Raw genomic sequence first — 19,731 nt, forward strand, 5'->3', positions numbered from 1 at the left:
GACTGTTAGGAAAAACTTTCTTAGTGGACTTGCTGAGTCTACCAGGCGTATGAGAAATCAGGCATCCATGGGACACAGTGCACACTGCAGAGACCCAAGGACAACAGAAAGCTGGCCTGTGAACACAATCTTTGCTCTGCAAGAGCCAAATGAAGTCACTTGGTATCATGGGACAGACGTATTAAAAAAAAAAAATCAGGACCTGGAATACCTTGCCAACATGTACTAACAGAACTGGTCCCTGGGCTGCAGGGTCAGGACTCCTAGTAAATTAGGCACCCCATGGTCACAGCAAGACAGATTCACAGTGGTAACAGCAGGGTCCACAAGCTCCACTGGGAGCCAAAGTGCCCACTCTAAACCCCTCACATCACTTGAAGGCAAACTTATCGACCAAGGCCCACCTGAAGCATTGAGCATGCCCATCCAAGCCCCACTGACACATCTGCAACAAGCTATTGTGATGCTCACAGCACACACGCTGTGAATGCCACCCTTTGCCAGGAAAGAAATTGGTAACCATAGGTACTAGCAAATAGTAAGGGGGAGAGGGGAACGGCCAATTACACACCTTTTTATTTGTGCCCTTTTTTCTTATGAGAACAGACCTCGCTTTGCCTGATACAGCGTGAATTTAATCAGAGTACTAAGGAAAGGCTCTGGGAAAATCAGAAGTAAACAAAAGATACATATAATTCCTAAACTCATGGTGAACACAGGTAAGCAGGAAACAGTGCTGAGGAAATGCATTAGGCAATAAGTTTCCCAATGGGGAAGGGTCTTCCCTGGGGGGCACTTAAGATGGCTACGTATTTACAACGTGGACCAGTCACAGAGAAGTCCATCTACAAACGTGCCATAGGGCCCTCAATGAAGGAGCTGGGATGACCTCACGTCCCCATACACTTGTCTACAGGACTGGGAAGGCCAACTTTCTGGTCACCGCTTCTGCCTTGGTGCTTGGCACACCGGGCGCAATGAGCACTCGCTGAGTAAGTCAAGGAACCGTTCTGCAGGTCAGAGGTCTTATTTCCTCAAAGCGCACAGCCGAAAGCACCTTTCTTGGAAGCACGTTTCAGTCAGGGCCTGTGTTGCTCCGGGAAAACCACAGAACTCAGCTCTAGATCCTGGGCAAGCTCCCTCCTCTTAAAACGGGCTGTCGCTCATGCCCATCGCCAGCGGTTATCGCTGCCAATCAGAGGCTCGGCTTCCCTCGGCACCACCCTACAGGTACAAGTTATGTGAAAACACTGAAAAAACCTTAAGACCCTCCTTTTTCCTCCTACAAGAGGCCCCTAAGCACACGAGGCTCAAATCTCATTCCAACGCCCTGGCCGGTGTGGCTCAGCGGTTAGAGTCGGGTTCGATTGCGGCCAAGGGCACGCACCTCGGTTTCAGGCTCGATCCCCGGCCGCGGTCGGGGCACGTGCAGAAGGCAACCAATCCATGTTTCTCTCTCTCTCTCTCCCTTCCACTCTTGCTGGGGGAAAAAAAAAGGAAAAAATATCCTCGGGCGAGGATTAAAAAAATAAATAAAAAATCTCGCCCCATCAGCCTGCAAATGACAAGAACCTTGTTACCGACGGTCCAAGCAAGAATTAACAGTATCTTCAACAGCTACAGCTAAGGCGCCGCGCTGCAGTCACCGGAGCCGCCACCGCCGAGGCAGAAGCCCTGACTTCCTGTCTCGCGGCCCGGCCGGAGCAGTGGACACGGGCGTGGGGGAGAGGAACGGATCCGAGGGTCAGAGGCGAAAGTCCCGGCGGTACATGGCGACACGAGTACGGCCGGACACCCAGCCGACGGGCCACACAACAAGCGCTGACCGCCACCGCTTCCCCGCGGGGCGCGGACGCTGAGGAAGCGAAACCAGCCCCTACCGACCACACACCGCGCCGTCGCGGCGTCACCCTCGCAAGGGTCGGTGCCAGTCAAAACCAGCCGAACGCACACCTGAGCGGGCCCTGGAGCGGAACTTCGCCACCCGAGACGTCTAGGGGGCAAACTGGTTTAAACACAAGCAAGCAATCCCACCAGTTCCACGGCCACAGGAACCAGGCGCCTCTCCGTGTCAGCCCGCCGCACCTGGAACTCGTCTGGGTCCCAGGGCAGCGTTCGCTCTTTCCCTTCAGTGCGCTCCCACCGGGCCGGGCGCCCTCAGCCTGCGCGCCCTCAGCCTGCGGGCCGCTCCAGACCCCTGCCCCTCCCCCGCCGCCGCCGCCATCTTCTCTCCCCGGCGGGCGGGCGGCCCTGCACAGACACCGCAGGTCTGGGCGGGCGGGCTCGGGCGCCGCTGCCTCCGCCACCCTTTCCTCCCCCGAGCGCGGCCCTGCGGCGACCAGTCCCTCCGCCCGGCGCCCGAACGCCACTCACCTCCTCTCCCAGGCCTCTAGGGCCTCGCAGCCATTTCCTCAGAGAGCCGCGGAACTAGCGGGCAGGCGGGGTCGGCGCCCGGGACCGAGATGCGGGGGCTAGAGGGCCCGCCCGCCGCTCTCAGCGCAGGGAGAACGCGGGCCATCGAGACGCCGTGGGGCTAGAGGATGCCCGCACCCCGAACGGCGCCCCCGTGTGGCGAACGGAAGCACAGGTCTAGGCTCCACCCCACGCGCATGCGCTCTGGGCGCCTTGCCCCAAAGGCCAAAGCTGGGGGCGGAAGTGGGGCAACCGGATCCCAGGCTGCGAGACCCTGGTGGGCCTGCCCCCGCCTGGCGGGGTTCCAGTCGGCGGGCTCCTGAGGGTATAGCAGCAAGGCGCGGGGCTGCTTTCCCACCAGCCTGCGTTTTCAGTTTCTCCTGGACTGAAGCCCGCAGCCCACTGGGTCAAGGTGCACAGCGAGCCGCCGCCCACGCACGCACCCTGGGCACACCTGCCCACAGGGCTGGAGGGAAAGGTGAGACAGTTACTGTGCAGAAAGAGAAAGGGCTCTGGCAGATATGAAACCTTCCTCGTGGACCCCCCCCCCACTTAGTGCTAACTAGTGACACCCCAGCCATCTGCCTGTCCCCAAATACTCAGCCGACCCTCCGAGGGGAATCCCTGCTGCCTCGGGGCACCGTGGACACTGAGCATTGGTCCCGAGGGCAGTAACTCCTTGGCCTCCGTCCCCATCACTTGCCCCTACAGCCCCACTTCCACGTTCCTTGTAAGCAGGAACCCCTTGGCAAAAAGTGGAAACGTTCCCTGTGTGCATTAAAGCTGTGCCTCTGATCCTAAAGAGGTCTCCCAGATGCTTCCATGCACGAGAACCAGGGCCCTTGGGCAGGGGTGCTTTTAAATAGACCCCTCTAAAGACCGTAAGGCCTGTCAGTTTTCTACAAAGGAGAAACCCAGCTAGTTTCTGCTGGTGATTCTGCTAGGACAACCTTCGTGGAATCTTGCAGGGATGGGCCCTACACCCTTCCATCTTGTGTCTTCAGTTTGGCTCCCAGATAGGTGTACTGGAAGGTTAGAGACCAGGCAGATCGAGTTTAAACCGGCTTGAATAAGCATGGTGACTGATGTTGGCAAGTTTTCTGTAAGATGGGGCTGGTATGCTGGGGCACTAGGGATCACATGAGGCCTCCCTACAAAGGGCCCCTAAATGGGAAACCCTGCCTGCTTAGCCTCTTCAGCTGAGGATCCTTAAATGAAGCAAAACCAGCAGCAATGTCTGCAAGCTGAGATTTTAATTCTGGGGTGCAGTAACAGGCTGGGTGCTTGGAGGGGTGAAAGGCACTAAAGACAGGTGGACTAGGAGGAAGCCTGAGGAAGCTCAGTGGGAAACCAAGGGGACAGAAGGAAAGGAGAGGAACAGCAGGAAGCCCCCTGTTTGTCACTGCAGTTCAGGTGGACCCTCACAGCCCCTGGACTGTTCCCCATCCCTCCATTAGATCTCTCCCAGCAGAGCAGGCTGACCGAGTCTGCAGGCTGAGAGGCACCCCTCCTGTTGGAGTAGTCAGGCCTCCTGCTCTGACCTCTTCAGGTAATTCCAGCCCACTTGTTGCAACTCCTCAACAAGTGGGAGCTGCTTCTCACTGGTGAAAGAGGCATTTCTGGAATTTAGATTAGGTATTTTTTCGTTGAACTCTACCAACTAAGGAATACTTCCTCCTAACAAACTTATTTTAATAACTAACCCAAATTTAAAAAGGAGTCTCCAGTTATCTCAAATTCTTCCCTAAATACCCCAATACATGACAAAAACCCCAACTCCTGACAAAAGGAGTGGCTCGGAGGGCCAGAGGGGACAGGAAGCGTAATAGGATTCCATGCCTCAATGGAGTTGAGGCTTTGTGGGAAAAAAATGATCAGCACATCACCAATACATGTAGACATCAGGTCCTTAACCTCAAGTCTATCAGAGCAGTAAAACATGACCTGGGACCCATCAATCTTTCAACAAACTGCTTCCTGGTGTTCAGCCTCTTCTTACCCCAGAATTAAAGCCCGTTGGAAAGCAGGGTCCTGGGCAGAATACAGTTCTCAAATGAAAACCCTAAAGCAGAACACCCTCAAGGTCAAGTGCAACCTTGAGAGGCCAGGTGCTCCAGTCCCAACCCTCCCTTCTCCTTCGGAGGTTTCACCCCTTTCCAAAGACAACTTAAAAGGAGGCGGCCACAAGTAGTTTTATTGTTACTCTCATTTGGAAGTCAGTGACACAGAGCAGCCCAGCAACCACCCCAAGGGGGTGGGAAAGGCCAAGGTTGGACCCCTTCGCTCCGCTTCCCTGACTTCCATCAGCAATTTGGGAAAACCCACACGATTCTTCCAGAATAGCCATGGCAGCCAATGTCCTTTGGTGCAAGGGTCATGGGCTATAGGGCTCAGACCTCACGCTCACCCTGGCCCAAGGCTTGGTGGACAGAAAGCAGTGGCACATTTTGGTGGAGAACTTCAGCACTGTGTTTCCCAGTCATTCTCCGGCTGCCCCAGGCTGGATGATGGGGAGGGAAGGGGCGCAAGCACATCCACCCCTCTCATTTACAACACAGACATCTTCTTTTGCAATCAAGCCTATTCCAGGGCCCCAGGGTGCCTGATAACCAGAGGCTGTGCTCTTAACCATTTGTGGAATACGTGAATGAAAATACTATAAAATACACCCCCACCATCCTCCAGAGCAAAAATATAAATTCCTAGGAACAGATAAATCTAGTGTTGTTTCTTTTATAGCCAACAAAAACTTAATCACTTTTTTTTTAAACTGACTTTCACCACTTTTATATTGTACATAAGGCCAGCTAACTTATAGCTGTGGACCAACTCGGACAAAAGTCTGCTTACATTCCTGTCAGAATTTAGAATTTCCAAGTGGCTATTTCTGTGATTATCCAACAGCTAGCCACCAGCGAACCCCAGAAATTGTCCTGCTCCCACTACCCCTCCCCACCCCTGCTGTTTGTAGCAAACATAAGTACTATCAGAGGCTCACATTTTTCTCCCCCCACCTAATGTATAAAAATGCTAGCAAAACCCAGGGCAGCCCTAGCAGATTTGGCTCAGTGGTTAGAGCGTTGGCCCCAGGACTGAAGGGTCGGGTTCAATTTTGGCCAAGGACCCATACCTTGGCTGCAGGCTCGATACCCATCCCTGACAACAGCGGGAGGCAACCAATCGATGTTTCTCTTTCTCTCCCTCCCTTCCACTCTGAAAAGCAATGGAAAAAATATCCTAGCCTGGCTGGGCATGGCTTAGCAGTTGAGCATCGACCTAGGATCCAGGAGAATGCTGTTTAATTCCGGGTCAGGGCACATGCCTGAGTTGCAGGCTCGATCCCCACTCAGGGGCTGGAGGCAGCCCATCAATGACTCATCATTGATGTTTCTCTCTCTCACTCTCCCTTCCTCTCTCTGAAATAAAGATATATTAAAAATATACATATCCTGTGGTGAAGATTAAAAAAAACAAACCCATAAAAACACCAGACAGATAGGCATCTTTGTCTTTTCCTCTTAGCCAGGCTGCGGGTGGCTTAGACTGGTGCCCCAAGACTGATTGTCTTTTTTTTTTTTTTTGCTACCAATAGCCTAATAAACCCTTTTGCTTTTAAAAGGTTAAATTTTTGTTTAACAGCTGTAAGGTTTCACAATAAAAGCAAAAGGGCATAAAGCACTGGGTTGTGGCTTTCGTGTAAAAAGGACAGCAGGCTGCGACTGCTACCCAGACCTCTGTCCACAGCAGGGCAAGTTCCACTGCTGTGCCCCCATCACTAAGTGGAGTAGGTGCTGGGGGCTGTTCCCAAGCTACCAGCTGTCTCATCTAATAAGCAGAGTGCTTAAGAGCCGAGGTTGGTAGGTAAGTCAGGGAAAAGCAAAAGTAATGTAAGGAAAAGGTAGGAGTTAAACTTTGTGTCCAATACTGAAGACCTATAGAAAGTGGGCTGTGGGATATGCGGACAAAAAGGGGCCACATGCTAAACCTGACAAGCTCCAGGAAGGCCTGCATGGTGGCCTCGAAAATTCACAGAGACCTAAAGTAACCACAAAGGATGGTCTAAAATTAAAACTTCAAAAGCAATCGAGGATGGATAGCCATGTCCTAAGACAGTATTTTCCTGTCACAAAGGAAAATCTTCACCTTACTAAGCCCCTAGTAGCCTTTTTGCATGAGATAACATACCAGATTAACATACCTTTGCAAAACAAAGTAATTTCCCCTTTTTTTACCCGGGCCCTCAAAGCACATTGCTGAGACCACAAATCCCCTCATTATCATTGTTATCATGTTAATTGTTGACTGTTAACTAACACCAACAGATTTCACGTAACCCACTTAAGTATCCTACTTTGATTGTAACCTATAAAGCAAGGTGCAAAACTGCTATTCTCTGGAGCATTATCTCAATCTGTTGAGATTTTGCTTCCAGGCATGTGTGGACAGTTTGGTTCAAATAAACTCACAAAGGTTCTTCACAGGTTTGAATGTTTCTTATGTTAACAGGTGTGACAGAGCTATGTGTTCAAAGGAGCAAACAAGAGCCACACCAAACTTCTTTCAAGCCAAATAAATATGTAAGACCAGGAAAGGGAAGGTGGGCGGGAGGAGGGAAGCAGAGTGCGCATACCAAGGAACTTTTCTACACTGACTGCAGCTGCTGCTGCATCAGGGGTGGTGTCATCACCTGAACAACCTTTCGATGACGGACTTCATTAGAAAAGCAACAGGACATGGCCCCTGGGCCACTTCAGTATCTAAACAAGGTACAAAAACTGCATAGAAGTCAGGGCACTAAATCAGGAGTTCTCAGCTCCTCCGCCCTCTCCAGAGATCTCAGAAACCAAAGCTGAGTATCTGTACCTCCCAGCTGGAGTCCAGTTCTAGCTCTGCTACTGAGACAAGATGAGCTCATGCACCCACAACAGTGCTGGTCACTTACCTTTTGGATGGTTCCTGTAACTGAGATGTCTAAGTTTCCCTATGAGTTCAGTGAAAAGTAAATAAAGTCAACTTTATTAAGTACAAGGCATAAAAACTGCATTTCTTTTCTGGTTGGTGTCATCTCAACAGTCTCTAAAGGAACACAGCAAATAAGAAAGCTAGGAAAATCAGTGCCATTCACAGGCAGAGACAGAAAAGCAGTTTAAGAAGAGCACAGCAGCTTGCCTCACAGGCTAATCAGTGTGTGTAACAGAAAGGGGAAACCAAGCTCACAGGCCTCTCCAAGCTGAAGCAGCTGGGGAGCAGGGAAAGCTGTGGGAACCTCCAGGCGGTGAGGGGTGGTCACTCAGACAAGACAGCTGCCTATCTTCCATCCATGAGCCCTGGCCTCAGGGGGCCATAGGGGTAGGGGTGCACCTACAATTATACAGGCTACAATTTGATATGATTTTTTCCTCCCAAATGAAAATATGTAAAAAGTGAGACTTTAAAGTCAGGTCTTACAGTGGCCTTGTGGATTTGTCCAGAGTAGAAATACTGTATAAATTCATTCCTGCTTTAGCCTGGCTCTCTAAAACAAGAAAGGTGTATCTGGCAGAAACACCAAGAATAACAGAGCTGACATATTAGGGATTTCAAAAGGATACCCAAAAGGTTTTCATTCTGCATTTCAACAAAGTCAACACCCATAAATCACCCTTCTGGAGCAGGGTATTTTTGAGTCCCAAATGGAACCAACTGCTTCCAAAGTGTAGGAACCCAAGGAGAAACGAGCACCCAACTGTCCACAAAGATGGGAGGCTGGCTGTGCAGAGGAATGGAAAATCCTGGGAGCCTGTCAGACACAAAATTCCTCTCGCTACAACACAACGTAAACATTTAAAGCTTGAAGGTAAGAGGATTTTAAAGTGGGAAAAAACCCAAAACTTTGCAAGTGTTTTAAAACAGGAAAACGTGGACATTAACTGAAAAATGTCTCATCTTCACTCAGTGGTTCCACCTCTGACTGGACATCCGATTATAGCATCCCAGTCATGCAAAAAGAACCCTTAAAGCATATGCAGATGTGGCCTTCAACATACATATTATGTGCATTTATATGTATATATGCGCATGTGTGTGTATAATTTAAATTGGGGAAAAAAGGTCAACTCTCAAACCAGTCTGTGTGCATCTCAAACCCTCCACCAGCCGGGTCTGAAGGGCACAGGAGTGCTGCTTGTGCCCCTGCAGGTCTGCAGCAGCAGGACTGTCCATCCCACCTCAGGCTACCCCATTTGTTCCAGGTGGCACTATTCTGGACACAGTTTATGTTACCACCTCAGCAGGAGTGTTAAACATTAAAATATCACTGTTGCTTTTACTCATGCAAAGAAACTTATGACATAACTGGTGTCTTGGGACTTAGTGGCATCATCCATAAGGGAAATATATGCAGGTGAAGATACAGGGGGAGGGTGACCAGTTCAAACACCCCTCCCTTTCAACATGTCTCCCGGGGACTTAGTTCAGCTAGGCTGCATGGCAATTAAGCATGTACGGAACCACCTAGTAATAAAATGCTCCCTCCCTCACTCCCCTCAACCTGTGACAGCAAAGGCAATGGGAATTGACTTCTGGGTGTTTACTGCCAACTTGTGGTCACCATGCAGCACAGCAGCGACCCATCAGTTTACACCAGATCTGAAGAATCAGGTTCTGTTTTAGTCAAGTCTCTTTGATGCAGAGACTCCAGCATGTAGAGGTTTGACTTATGCTTTTGGGTTTTGAGAGTAAGACAGGAACATCCACAAAAATGTTGTGGTTCTGTAAAACCTGGCTGATAACCTAGCTGTTGAACAGCCTAGGACTTGAGAGAGGACTATGCATTTTATTCTGAAAACTTTCCCCTTTTAAAAACTCTTTAACTCTCTTTTAAGACTAATAAACCATTAGCACCCCCTTTAAAGAATCACTAATCTGTCCAATGGAGACTCCACCTGGGTTTGGGGAGCACCTGGCTGCTCCTCTTCCACAGGCCCACCTCTTTCCTGTCAAGAAGCTGAGCGTTGCCCTGGCCAGTTTGTCTAAGTGGTTAGAGTGTCGGCCCACAGACAGAATGGTCCTGGGTTCAATTCCCAGTCAGGGGCACATACCTGGGTTGCAGGTTTTCCCTGCCCTGGTTGGGGGGGGAGGGGGGGTGGAGGAGTCGTGAGGAAGGCAACCAATTGATGTCTTTTTCACGTCCAAGTGTCTCTCCCCACCCCCCATTCTCTCTCTCAAAAAAGCAATGGAAAAAATATCCTAGTGTGAGGGTTAACAAAACAAGCTCAGCATTAGTGATCCCACCAGGCTGAGATCTGGGTCAACCTGGTTACTGCCCCAGACGGTGACCAATGTGGCCCTGCACCCACCCACCCACCTCCTTGCTGGTCCCCCGACTCCTCGCTGCATGCTGGTGTCTTCGGGGCTCTGGCCCAGAAGGCCTCTACTGCACTCCATATACGCTCCATAGGGGACCTCAGCCACACCTGGCTGTTCTTACCTTTACCTCTATCCTTTCCCCTAACATCCACTCACCTGTTCCCCTAATATCTCCACTGGATGCACACGTACTGCATGGCCCAAATGGCTTCTGAGTGAGTTCAGCACGTGAGCTGTCTCCACCTTACCCCCATTCTCCTCTCAGCTCACAGCAATCTATGGTTTTCCACCCCCGCTATGTCACTGAATTTGCTCCAGCACCAATGACTGCCAAGTGGATAGTTTTAGGTGAAATGTCACACTGGACCACCCTGCTGCATTTGACACTGTTAATCACATCTTCTAGAAACTCTATGCTCCGTGCCTCCAGGAGAGCTGCTAACCCCAGGACTTGTCAAACCTCTCTGGCTGTTCCTTCTCTGTTCATGGGGCAACCTTGGCTAATGGCTACAGGTTGCTCTTCTCCTGGATTCCAGACTTCACCCTCTCCTCTCTATGGACTTTCTCTGAATATCGATTCTCAGTCCCCATCTTTCTCTGGAGCTTTAGGCACCTCAAAGTCAACGAAACCCACACCCAATGCATCCCCTTCCTTTCCTCTCTCACTCATGGCGATGGTTCTTGCTTAGTTGGTGCCAACACCAGCAACCAGGCTGCACATCTGGGCCTCACTGTTGACTTACTCCTTCACAGCAACCCCCACCACGTGCTGGGCGCTTCAGCTCTCCTTAAGCACTACCAGATGACAGCGACAGAACTGTGTACCACAGCCATAAAGGGATACTTTGGGATACCACGTGAGTATAAAGGACACACTACTTCCAGTTCTGTTTAGGGCTATCTTTCCCACCCCCAGGAGCCAGCTACACACAGGCCCTGCTCATGAGAGCCCAGAGAACCTCCAACAGGCCAGGTGGCTGCAGTAGAGGGAAAGGGCAGGAGTGATGAGTTTTCAGCTGTACTCATTTTGCAAAGGCAACTGTGGAGTCTCCAACGGATGTGAACAGGGCGGAGCAAGGAGAGACCAGCCTGCCTACAGCGTGGGTTTCAGATCGGAGCTGGCAGGACCCCTCGGAGGGGCAGACGCTGGGCTCAATAACGCAGCCAGTCGCTAGACAGAACCTGTAGACTCAGTAACTGGTTGGCTACTATGGGGAGGGGTTGTTCGCCTATGACCCACAGTCTTTAGAAAGGAATACACTATGTCCTTAGGGCACCACTGGCATTCAAGCTTTTTGCTTGTGTACACTTGAAAACAATTTTAAAACTCTGCACCCCCGTCACGCACCATTAAGCTGACACCTAAAACTGTTTACAGGGTTAAGTAGTTACAAAGGATTACTAACGAAGGTGCAAGTGCATCTGCGTTTTAAACAGATGTGTGTCAAAACCTGGGACCTGCAGATTCGCTCACTCGACTAATAAGACCGGTCATCACTGTCGAACCTATCTGCCGAATCGGACTCTCTAAGGAGTCCGACACCATTTGTGCGCTCGGTTCACCTCCGAGCAACCACACGAAGCCATGGAACCCGACTGCGAGCTCAGGGAGCCGTCTCATTTCAAAGGGTCGAAAGACGGGGCTGCACTCCGCTGCCTTCCCCGAAGCGCTTGAAATCGCTCCACCTCCCTCTCCCGCGACGCGGAAACCCGGCCCTGCTCGGAGTCTGATTCTTTCCGAGCAGACGGCTAGCGACGGGCAGCCCCCCGCCAAGGTGTCCGTGCGCCCCCGCGCGGCTCGGGGCCCCGCCGCTGCCTCTGCCGCAGCCGCAGCGCGCGCCCGCCCCAGCCCGGCGGGAGCTGACTCATCCGGAGCGAGCTGGTGCGCGCTCCCCGACAGGGTCGGCAACCCTGGCCGCCGCACCCACGGAACGGGGAGCTCCTGCGGGCTGCGCACGGGCGGCTCCTCCCGGGCCTGTGCGACAGGTCGGGAGGAACCCCGCCTCGAGGCGGCGAGGAGCCCCGGCGCCTGTCCCCAGCCCCCGCCCCGTGCCCTCCGGGCTCACACAAACGACGGAAGGGACGCTGGCACCTTCGCCACGGACTCAGTCTAGCGGCCGCATTCCCCGCGCGAAGTTCCCTCAAAACGACGCCTCCGCGACGGCCATCTTCCCCAAGGCGGACGATGCCTTTTGACTCTCGCGCCAACCCGTAGAGCTAGGGAGCCTTGAAGAGCGTTCTGCGCAAGGGCGGAAGCTGTAGTTCCGCGCTTCCGGGAGGTCTCCGCGCTCCGCCCCGTCGCGGGAGCACTGGATTGGCTGCTTGCTTGAGATCTCGAGATCTCGCGGGAAGAGGCAGAGGGGGCGGCCGCCGGTGCGTCTGCCCTCCCGTTCCCGCCCCCGCCTCCGCCGTGGCCTCCGCCTCCGCCTCCGCCTCCGCCTCCGCCTCCGCCTCCGCCTCCGCCTCCGCCTCCGCCTCCGCCTCCGCCTGCCAGGCGCTGCCACCTCCTCCCTGCCCGGCCCCCCGAGAGGCCGCGGAGACTGCGCAGCGCGGGAGGCGGGATCCGCATGGTAAGATGGCCGCGGCGGGCCCAGGCGGTCAGGCCGAGAGTCCCGGCGGAGCGCGGCGAGGCGCGGCGGGACGGGGGCTGGAGAAGGGGTCGGACCCGCGCGGGGTGTTCGGGGGTCGCAGGTCCGAGCAGGTGTAAGGTCGGGGCTTGTTCTCCGGCGGCGGCGGCGGCGCTTCCTGAGTTTGCAAGTCAAACTGCCCGTTGCTCCAGCCGGAGCTGCCAGGGCGCTGTCGTCCTACCGGGAGAACACCGCCAGGGGCGGGTCGGCGTTCGGAACCAGAACTCTGAGACGCGCGGCACGTGTGTCTCTGCCAGGTTGTTTATAACTGCTTCCGGCAGACACCGGCCCAGCGAGGACTGACACTGCTGCTTGGGAAGCGAGTGCTGCCCGTCGGCGTTGGATGTTTAGCTGCTGACTTCTCCGAAGGGGTCGCTCTCGGAAGTCGCTCTAGCCCCTGGGGAGCGGTACAGTCGGTGTGGTTGCCCAGTGGGAACTCAGAGACAGGTGCCTTTTTGTCCCGCGTGGGAAGGAGAGTTTGATCAGAGTTACGCAGGTGGCAGCGGCCACGAGGGATGGGTGTGTATTTGAGGAACAGCATCTCTTGATTTTGTGTCAGGTGCTCTAAGTGTTGGCATCTCCCACGAACCCAGGATTTTGTCTTGAGCCCCTTTGCTTCCCTCCCCACGCTCTCTCCCTGGTTGATCTGTGCTACCCTTGGCTGTCCATACTTTCTGGCGGTTTCCCTAATTAATGTTCCCAGCGCTGAGCTCGAGATCTGTAATCCAGGTACCTTCTGGAGTTCCCCAGCTGCATGTCTGATGGGCAGCCCAAACTGGCCCTGCTCCCCAAACCTGTTCCTGTCCCAGTCCTGCCTCCTCCTCTGTGACCCCGTCCTTCAAGGGCTCAGCTTGAACTCTCCAGTTTTCCACTGATCCCTCCACATTCAGTCCAGCAGCAAGGCCCACGGGTGTCTCCAGCTCTTGTGCCCCGGATCCCTCTTGTTTGGGTGGCTCCTTATTGATCTTCCTGCTCAATTCTCAAAAGCCCACATTCCCTGTTTTAATTTTTAAAAAAGTTATTGAAGTATTGAACATGTACTTTGCTATCTATAAAATAGTGTCCCTAATGTGTATGTCAGTGACGAAAGATAAGTATAGTGCTCCCAGGGCTGGCACCTGCCCCACCCTCCTTCCTCAGTAGCACCTCCTGAGTTTCCCATTTCATGTGTGTTTACTGCAGAAGCACATTACGTGGTTGGCCTTGTTTTTGTCCTTTACTGAACTATCTGCCACACTTAGGCCTCTGCTGTAACTTGCTGTATTCATCAGCTGGTTTCTAAGCGTTGTCCATGTGACTGTCTTCATTTATTTTAACCACTTTAGTAAATCCTGCTGTGTGAACACATGATCAAAATCCCATCTCGGCAACCTAAATCCAAATAACTCTGAAAACCAAGTGTTTGTTTTTGTATTTAACCTGTTTGATGGTGAAACCTGACCTGGCAGGGGTTGTTGAATGGCCTCTGTTCCCCTCAGCACAAATACCCGTTTCACAGAAGAGATGATGTTTGATTATGGAGTGCTGACCTGACCTTGTGAGGATGCCGTGTCATATAGTGTAGACTATGCCGTGTAGGCTTTGTGTGGTCTGAAAAAGTTCTGGATCCTAACAAACCCTCCCAAGGGTTTGGGGCCTGGGGTTGTGGACCCAGGAACACAGTGGCAGGTACGTGCTGCTGTTTGATGGATGTTGGCATGTGGCTTCTATTTCCTGTCATCTTGAACAGTGTTTCTGTGAACGGGCTTGTCTGTCTGGTGACAGTGGTGAGTTTTCAAGGTCTGGTCTAGCAGGAGTGGAATCACAGGGCTGTAGAGGCACACATGTTCGGCCTCACAAGGGCTACCAGATGTTTCAAAGTTCGGCCTGCTCTGACAACAGTGAGCTCTGGACAACAACTGGTCTTTGTGATGCTGGTGGTATCATTCTTAGCCTTTATCAGTCTGGTGATCGATTGTGAGCTCCTTTTGAGCACATATGTCACAGCATATAATTATTTAGCTCATACCTCTGGCAGCTGCCCTTTGCACTTAGGGGAGATATCTAAACTCCCACCTCAGTCAGCCTCACTCAGTCTGACCCCAGATGACCTCTTGACCTCTTGGTTCTTTGACCCCTGGCTCTTTCTTGCATTCATCCTACCTTCTGAACACCAAGTCTTCTGCCTGGTCCCTAACCCTGAGTTCAGGTCGCAAGCCCTTTGTATGTGCTGTTCTTGAGATTTAAAGTATCTTTCCACCTCCATTGCTTCTTACTACATCACTGTGTTTATTTCTGAAATGATCACAGTTGTTAAGAGAATTCTTCACCAATCCCTAAAATGTTTTTTTCCCCGTAGAAATAAATCAGAATGAGTTACACAGAGAAACCTGATGAAATCACAAAAGATGAGTGGATGGAAAAACTCAATAACTTACATGTGCAGCGAGCAGACATGAATCGCCTCATCATGAACTACCTGGTCACAGGTAACAGCCTGCAATCAGGATGCTACAGATGTTCCCCCCACCTTTTCTTTTTTTAATCCTCACCCGGGGATATTTTTTTCATTGCTTTTCAGAGAGAGAAACATCGATGTGAGAGAGACACATCGATTGGTTGCCTCCTGCAAGCACCCCAACCAGGGGCTGGGGATGGAGCCTGCAACCAAGGCACGTGCCCTTGGCCAGAATTGAACCCAGGACCCTTCAGTCCACAGGACGGCTCTCTAACCACTGAGCCCAACCGGCCAGGGCCCAGATGCTCCTTTTTTGTATACACACTCAGAGTTTACCACTGAGGATCCATGTGCAGTTAGGTTTGTTCTGGTTTTATAAAAATGCAATGTTAACCTATCAAATTTGTATATTATCACATTAAAAATAGCCTCTTCTGGAGATGAGATCATTGAGACCTACTGAAGGCAAAAAGCTGTTTCTTGGCTTTTGACATTTTTGCAGTTAATCAAGATCATTAAGAATATTCTGAAGTACATTTAAAGCCCGAGTTGTTGATCTCTCCTGGTCAGTCTGGTAAATTATACTTGACTGTTTCTAGAAGGTGCTCAGCTTAAATGAGGGTGCGGGGGGGCAGAGCATATGAGGGAAACAAGTGGTCTGTAGCTGACACTCAGTCCTCGTGATAGTGGGAAGAAAAAGGGCAATTCTGCGCATGGTAGGAGGCCCAGACGGTTAAGGGATGTCTTTTTTCTGGTAGTTCTGAGTAGTCCCCTTCCTACTAGTAGTCTTTGTTGAGTTTTTTGGACAGGTGAGGCAGAAATGTGAGCCTGTAGCTCTGTGTGTGTGTGTGTGTATAGAGAGAAGGGCTACTTCAGTGGGGAGGGCTGTGGACTCACAGACAGGAGGGTGTGGCTGGATCCTTGAGGCTGTGTGAATTGTTGCCTCACCTGGACCAGACCTGCAGCTGCTCTGCAGCTGGACCTGGGGTCACAGCCACCTTCAGGGAGTCTGTGCCAGCATGTCGGATTTCATTTTCTGTGTTTCAAGGGCATAACTAGGAATTCACCAAGATATTAATACCTAACCCCTAAGGAAGTGCAGTTCTCTTGGGGGTTATTTACTCAAGGCAAGGGGGCTTACAGCACTGAAAAAGTATGCATTAATGGTCTTGCTGACTTTCTGAGCAGTGAGGCTGGTTTTCATTTCCAGAGGGCTTTAAGGAAGCTGCAGAGAAGTTTCGAATGGAGTCCGGGATCGAGCCTAGTGTGGACCTAGAAACCCTTGACGAGCGAATTAAAATCCGCGAGATGATCCTGAAGGGTCAGATTCAAGAGGCGATTGCCTTGATCAACAGCCTCCACCCAGAGCTGCTAGACACCAATCGCTACCTTTACTTCCACCTGCAGGTGAGTTTTGGTTGAGGGGCATCTCCTTTATGGACCCTCAATAGGTGACTTGTGATGATTCAGAAGTGATAGGTGAATCTGTGTTAACAGAACATTAATTTATGTGGGGAAGGGGTTTGAATTAGCTGTCTTGCTTTGTATTTCAGAAGCGGTTTCTTGCTTTAAAAAATGCAAATTTAATTAGTCAGAGATGTTAGAAAAGTGCCCTTTAAGATGTCATTTTGACTAGAGAGCAGTGTGGTGCCACTGGGGCTGCTGGCGCAGGTGCGATGTATAAGCCTGTGTGTCTTGGCCCCTGACTAGCAACAGCACTTGATTGAGCTGATCCGCCAGCGGGAGACAGAGGCAGCACTGGAGTTCGCGCAGACGCAGCTGGCTGAGCAGGGGGAGGAGAGCAGGGAGTGCCTCACGGAGATGGAGCGCACGCTGGCCCTGCTGGCCTTTGATAACCCTGAGGATTCACCCTTTGGAGACCTTCTGAATATGATGCAGAGGCAGAAGGTAAAGAACCAGCATGGGGTGACTCCCATATAGAATGAGGGGCATGCTGTGTCTGGGCTTATGACTCTGGTTTGACAGCACCAGTTCTTCCTGGTGTTCGGTCCTTCATCTTGTGGAGCTGGGTGTAGAGAGCTCTGTGACTGTACCCGAGAGCACAGCGACCCTGAACCACTGGGGTTTCTGGGCACCATGTATGACTTTGATTCCCCAGGAACCTCCTTGTTGTACACTTGCTCCTCGGTACCGCGGGGATTGGTCTCAGAACCTCTACTCTACCCCCTTATACTCCCCCACCCCCCCGCCCCCCGCCCCTTAGAAAAGTGCCCTTTAAGATGTCATTTTGACTAGAGAGCAGTGTGGTGCCACTGGGGCTGCTGGCGCAGGTGCGATGTATAAGCCTGTGTGTCATGGCTACCAGAATCTGCAGAGCTCACGTCCCTTGCGTAAAATGGTGTGATGGTGCATCTAACCAGCCCTCCGCATCCTCGGATCCATGGTGAAGGTGAAACCCAGGCATGCAGAGGGCCCACTGTGTTTATTGAAAGTGCAATTTTTTCAGGCCATTGAAAGGTTCCCTTGAGGCTTCGAGGGTGGAGCTTGTCACCCCCAGTCTGCTCTTTCCTCTATGGAAGTCTCCTCCATCATGGCTCATGGCACTGAACTGCCATCCAGGCCAGGTGTGACATTTGCAGACCAGTCCCTGAGCTCCCTCTGGGCAGGAATGTGTATGTGCATCCCTCAGAGGGCCTCATGTGTGTCTCAATAGTAACAGGCCTCTCGTGGGAAGTTGGTTTCTAAGAGGGTAAGATATGCATTGTAACAGACTCCTGGCTGCCTGTGTGGGGCTGACTGAGCGTGTCTTTTCCAGGTGTGGAGCGAGGTGAACCAGGCTGTCCTGGATTACGAGAACCGCGAGTCAACACCCAAGCTGGCAAAGTTACTGAAGCTGCTCCTTTGGGCTCAGAATGAGCTGGACCAGAAGAAAGTAAAGTACCCCAAAATGACAGACCTCAGCAAAGGCGTCATTGAGGAGCCCAAGTAGACCTGTGCGGGGACCCCGCGCGTCACCGCATGGGACTTGCTGGCATGTCCGGCTGTGACTGGGAGATTTTTACTGCAGTAGAGACTCCTTCCCCCACTTTACTTCTTTTTGGACCCAGCACCTTTTAAAGGGGGAAATGGCTCTTTTAAGTGCTGGAAAGCTCGCAGAGAAAGACACCTTGTCTTCGGAAGCTTGGCGCCAACTGCACGCTTTTGGCCAGTCCTGAAGATGGTGGCAGTGGTGCCTGGCGCTCATATCCTGCTCCTGAAGGGTTCCCTGGCCTCTGGGTGGTCCTGTTAGGGACACCAGTGACCCTCCAGGTCCCCCAGAATCTAAGAGAAGCACAGATCATTGTCCTGCTTTCTGAGAGCTTGTGGGTGGATGACTCGTGCTCCTCATTCCCATCTCTGTACAAGTTGCCCTTTCCCTGGGTTTTTGTTTGTTTTTCCATGGCAAAGACTATATAAATTTGTAAATCCTAACTCAAAGACTTCTTGTGTATGAGGGTACCGAGTTTGGTTTGCTTTCCCTTTGGTCTGGGCTGTGTGGCTTTGGGGGACATGTGTGTGTGTGAGGGGTGGGCTGTGTGTGTTTTAATTTTTCAAATATATATTTTGTTGCTGTATGTGGTCAGAGACTCTTTCCTGGTAGATCAGCGAACCATCTCTTTTGGGCAGTTCTATTGAAAATAAAAGTTTCACTTTGATTTCAAGAATGACCAAAATGGCCTCTAAAAAGTTTAAATCATCATCTCAAACAAACCTGTTTTGGGGGCTTACTTGCCAGCCTGTGGTGATGGCAGTGCCATCGTCTGGTCCTGCAGCTGGAGGACCACTGTACCTGGCGCTGTGCTGGGGTTGCCATGCCCTGACTTGGTGGAGGACTTGGCTAGGGGAGTGTGGCCGACCTAGGGGGTCCTGCACTTCAGCCTGTCGGGGTCTCATCATCTCGTATCAGCTGGTTCTGTAGACATCCCCTTTGTGTGCTCACATTTGCTGCCTGGGGGTGGGGAGCTTGGAAGTGGAGGCCAGTGTAGTTGGTGAGACGTGAGTGCCCTGTGACTGAGCAAAGGTCTCTGGTGGGTGGAGCAGTGGTCAGTGTGGACATCCCAGTGGTTCTGTAAGACAGATACAGAGGCCAGATGCCCAGTCACCGTGGACATCCTAGCCTCTGCCTGGCCCACATGCCACCCATGGTGTTTCAGTTCCGACCATCCGAGTCACCTCAGATGTGCTATTAGGGCCATTTCCTCTGAGACGAGGGTAAACACAGGTGGGGGAGGGGTGCACATTCAGGTCATTAATACTTCAGCATAGCTGAAGCTAGAGGGCAGATACTAGGGGAGAGGTGGAGACCGAACTACAGTTTAGATATGCACCAGCAACTCAGCATATTCCTAATTGCCTTTCTCACTAGTGTATGTAAGATGGTTCATGTGTGTGACTCATACACCATCAAATCTGACGTCTTCGTATCTGAGGACCAGAGGTGTGAATGGAAGTCCTGAGCGTAAGAGTCACTGAGATTCCTGGAGCCCCAGTGGGCTTGTCACGAGCTGTAAGACGACAGTGTTTCATCAAGTAAGGAGTTTGATTAGCTGACGCTGTAGACAGTGTAAGCCAGGCGTTGGTGAGACAGAGAACTCAGGTGGTGGTCTTGCTTTCTGTACCTTTAAGAGATCTGGTCCTTTGACCTGCTAGTGGACTGGAATGTCCTTCAAAACGAGCGGCTTCGCAGACTTTGCTGTGTGCCAGCCTTTCGCAGTCTCTGAGCCAAGCTAAGCCATGTACAGTGATCTGCTCCACTGTCTCATGGATCTTGCCATTATGTGCATGGGCGTGTAATGTTTTCAGAGGTAGTTTACTTATTTTTTACGCTTTCTTGTGGAGGTGCCCTGAAATAGAGTTGGAGAACATTCTGGATCTCTGTTCCTGGCAGGAAGTTGTGTGAGGAATCCT

The 19,731-nt window shown here is 51.8% G+C and overlaps 2 protein-coding genes across 6 annotated transcripts in view; one reads left to right on the forward strand and one right to left on the reverse strand.

Moving 5' to 3' along the window:
* Window positions 1-11,946, reverse strand: part of DIDO1 (death inducer-obliterator 1) — a 53,776-nt gene extending 41,830 nt beyond the window's left edge. The window contains exon 1 of one of the 2 annotated variants that reach the window (XM_016202472.2): window positions 11,852-11,946. The gene's annotated coding sequence lies outside the window, so the exon portion shown is untranslated. The other variant, XM_087819222.1, reaches the window with a different exon arrangement.
* A 279-nt stretch (window positions 11,947-12,225) lies between these two features.
* On the forward strand, window positions 12,226-18,255 carry GID8 (GID complex subunit 8 homolog). Of its 4 annotated transcripts, none has more exons than XM_087819224.1 (5): window positions 12,226-12,329; window positions 14,725-14,854; window positions 16,034-16,230; window positions 16,534-16,731; window positions 17,600-18,255. In XM_087819224.1, exons 2-5 carry the CDS (start codon window positions 14,737-14,739, stop codon window positions 17,771-17,773), a joined length of 687 nt encoding a protein of 228 aa, XP_087675350.1. In that variant the 5' UTR covers window positions 12,226-12,329; window positions 14,725-14,736; the 3' UTR covers window positions 17,774-18,255. The 4 variants fall into 4 exon arrangements, with proteins under 4 accessions (XP_087675350.1, XP_016057936.1, XP_016057944.1 ...); XM_016202450.2 differs by lacking the exon at window positions 12,226-12,329 and adding an exon at window positions 12,493-12,833; XM_016202458.2 differs by lacking the exon at window positions 12,226-12,329 and having other exon boundaries at window positions 12,880-14,854; window positions 16,540-16,731.
* Window positions 18,256-19,731: the final 1,476 nt, after the last annotated feature.

This window comes from Miniopterus natalensis, chromosome 7 (assembly GCF_054644295.1).
Source record: "Miniopterus natalensis isolate mMinNat1 chromosome 7, mMinNat1.hap1, whole genome shotgun sequence".
Lineage (NCBI taxonomy): Eukaryota > Metazoa > Chordata > Mammalia > Chiroptera > Miniopteridae > Miniopterus > Miniopterus natalensis.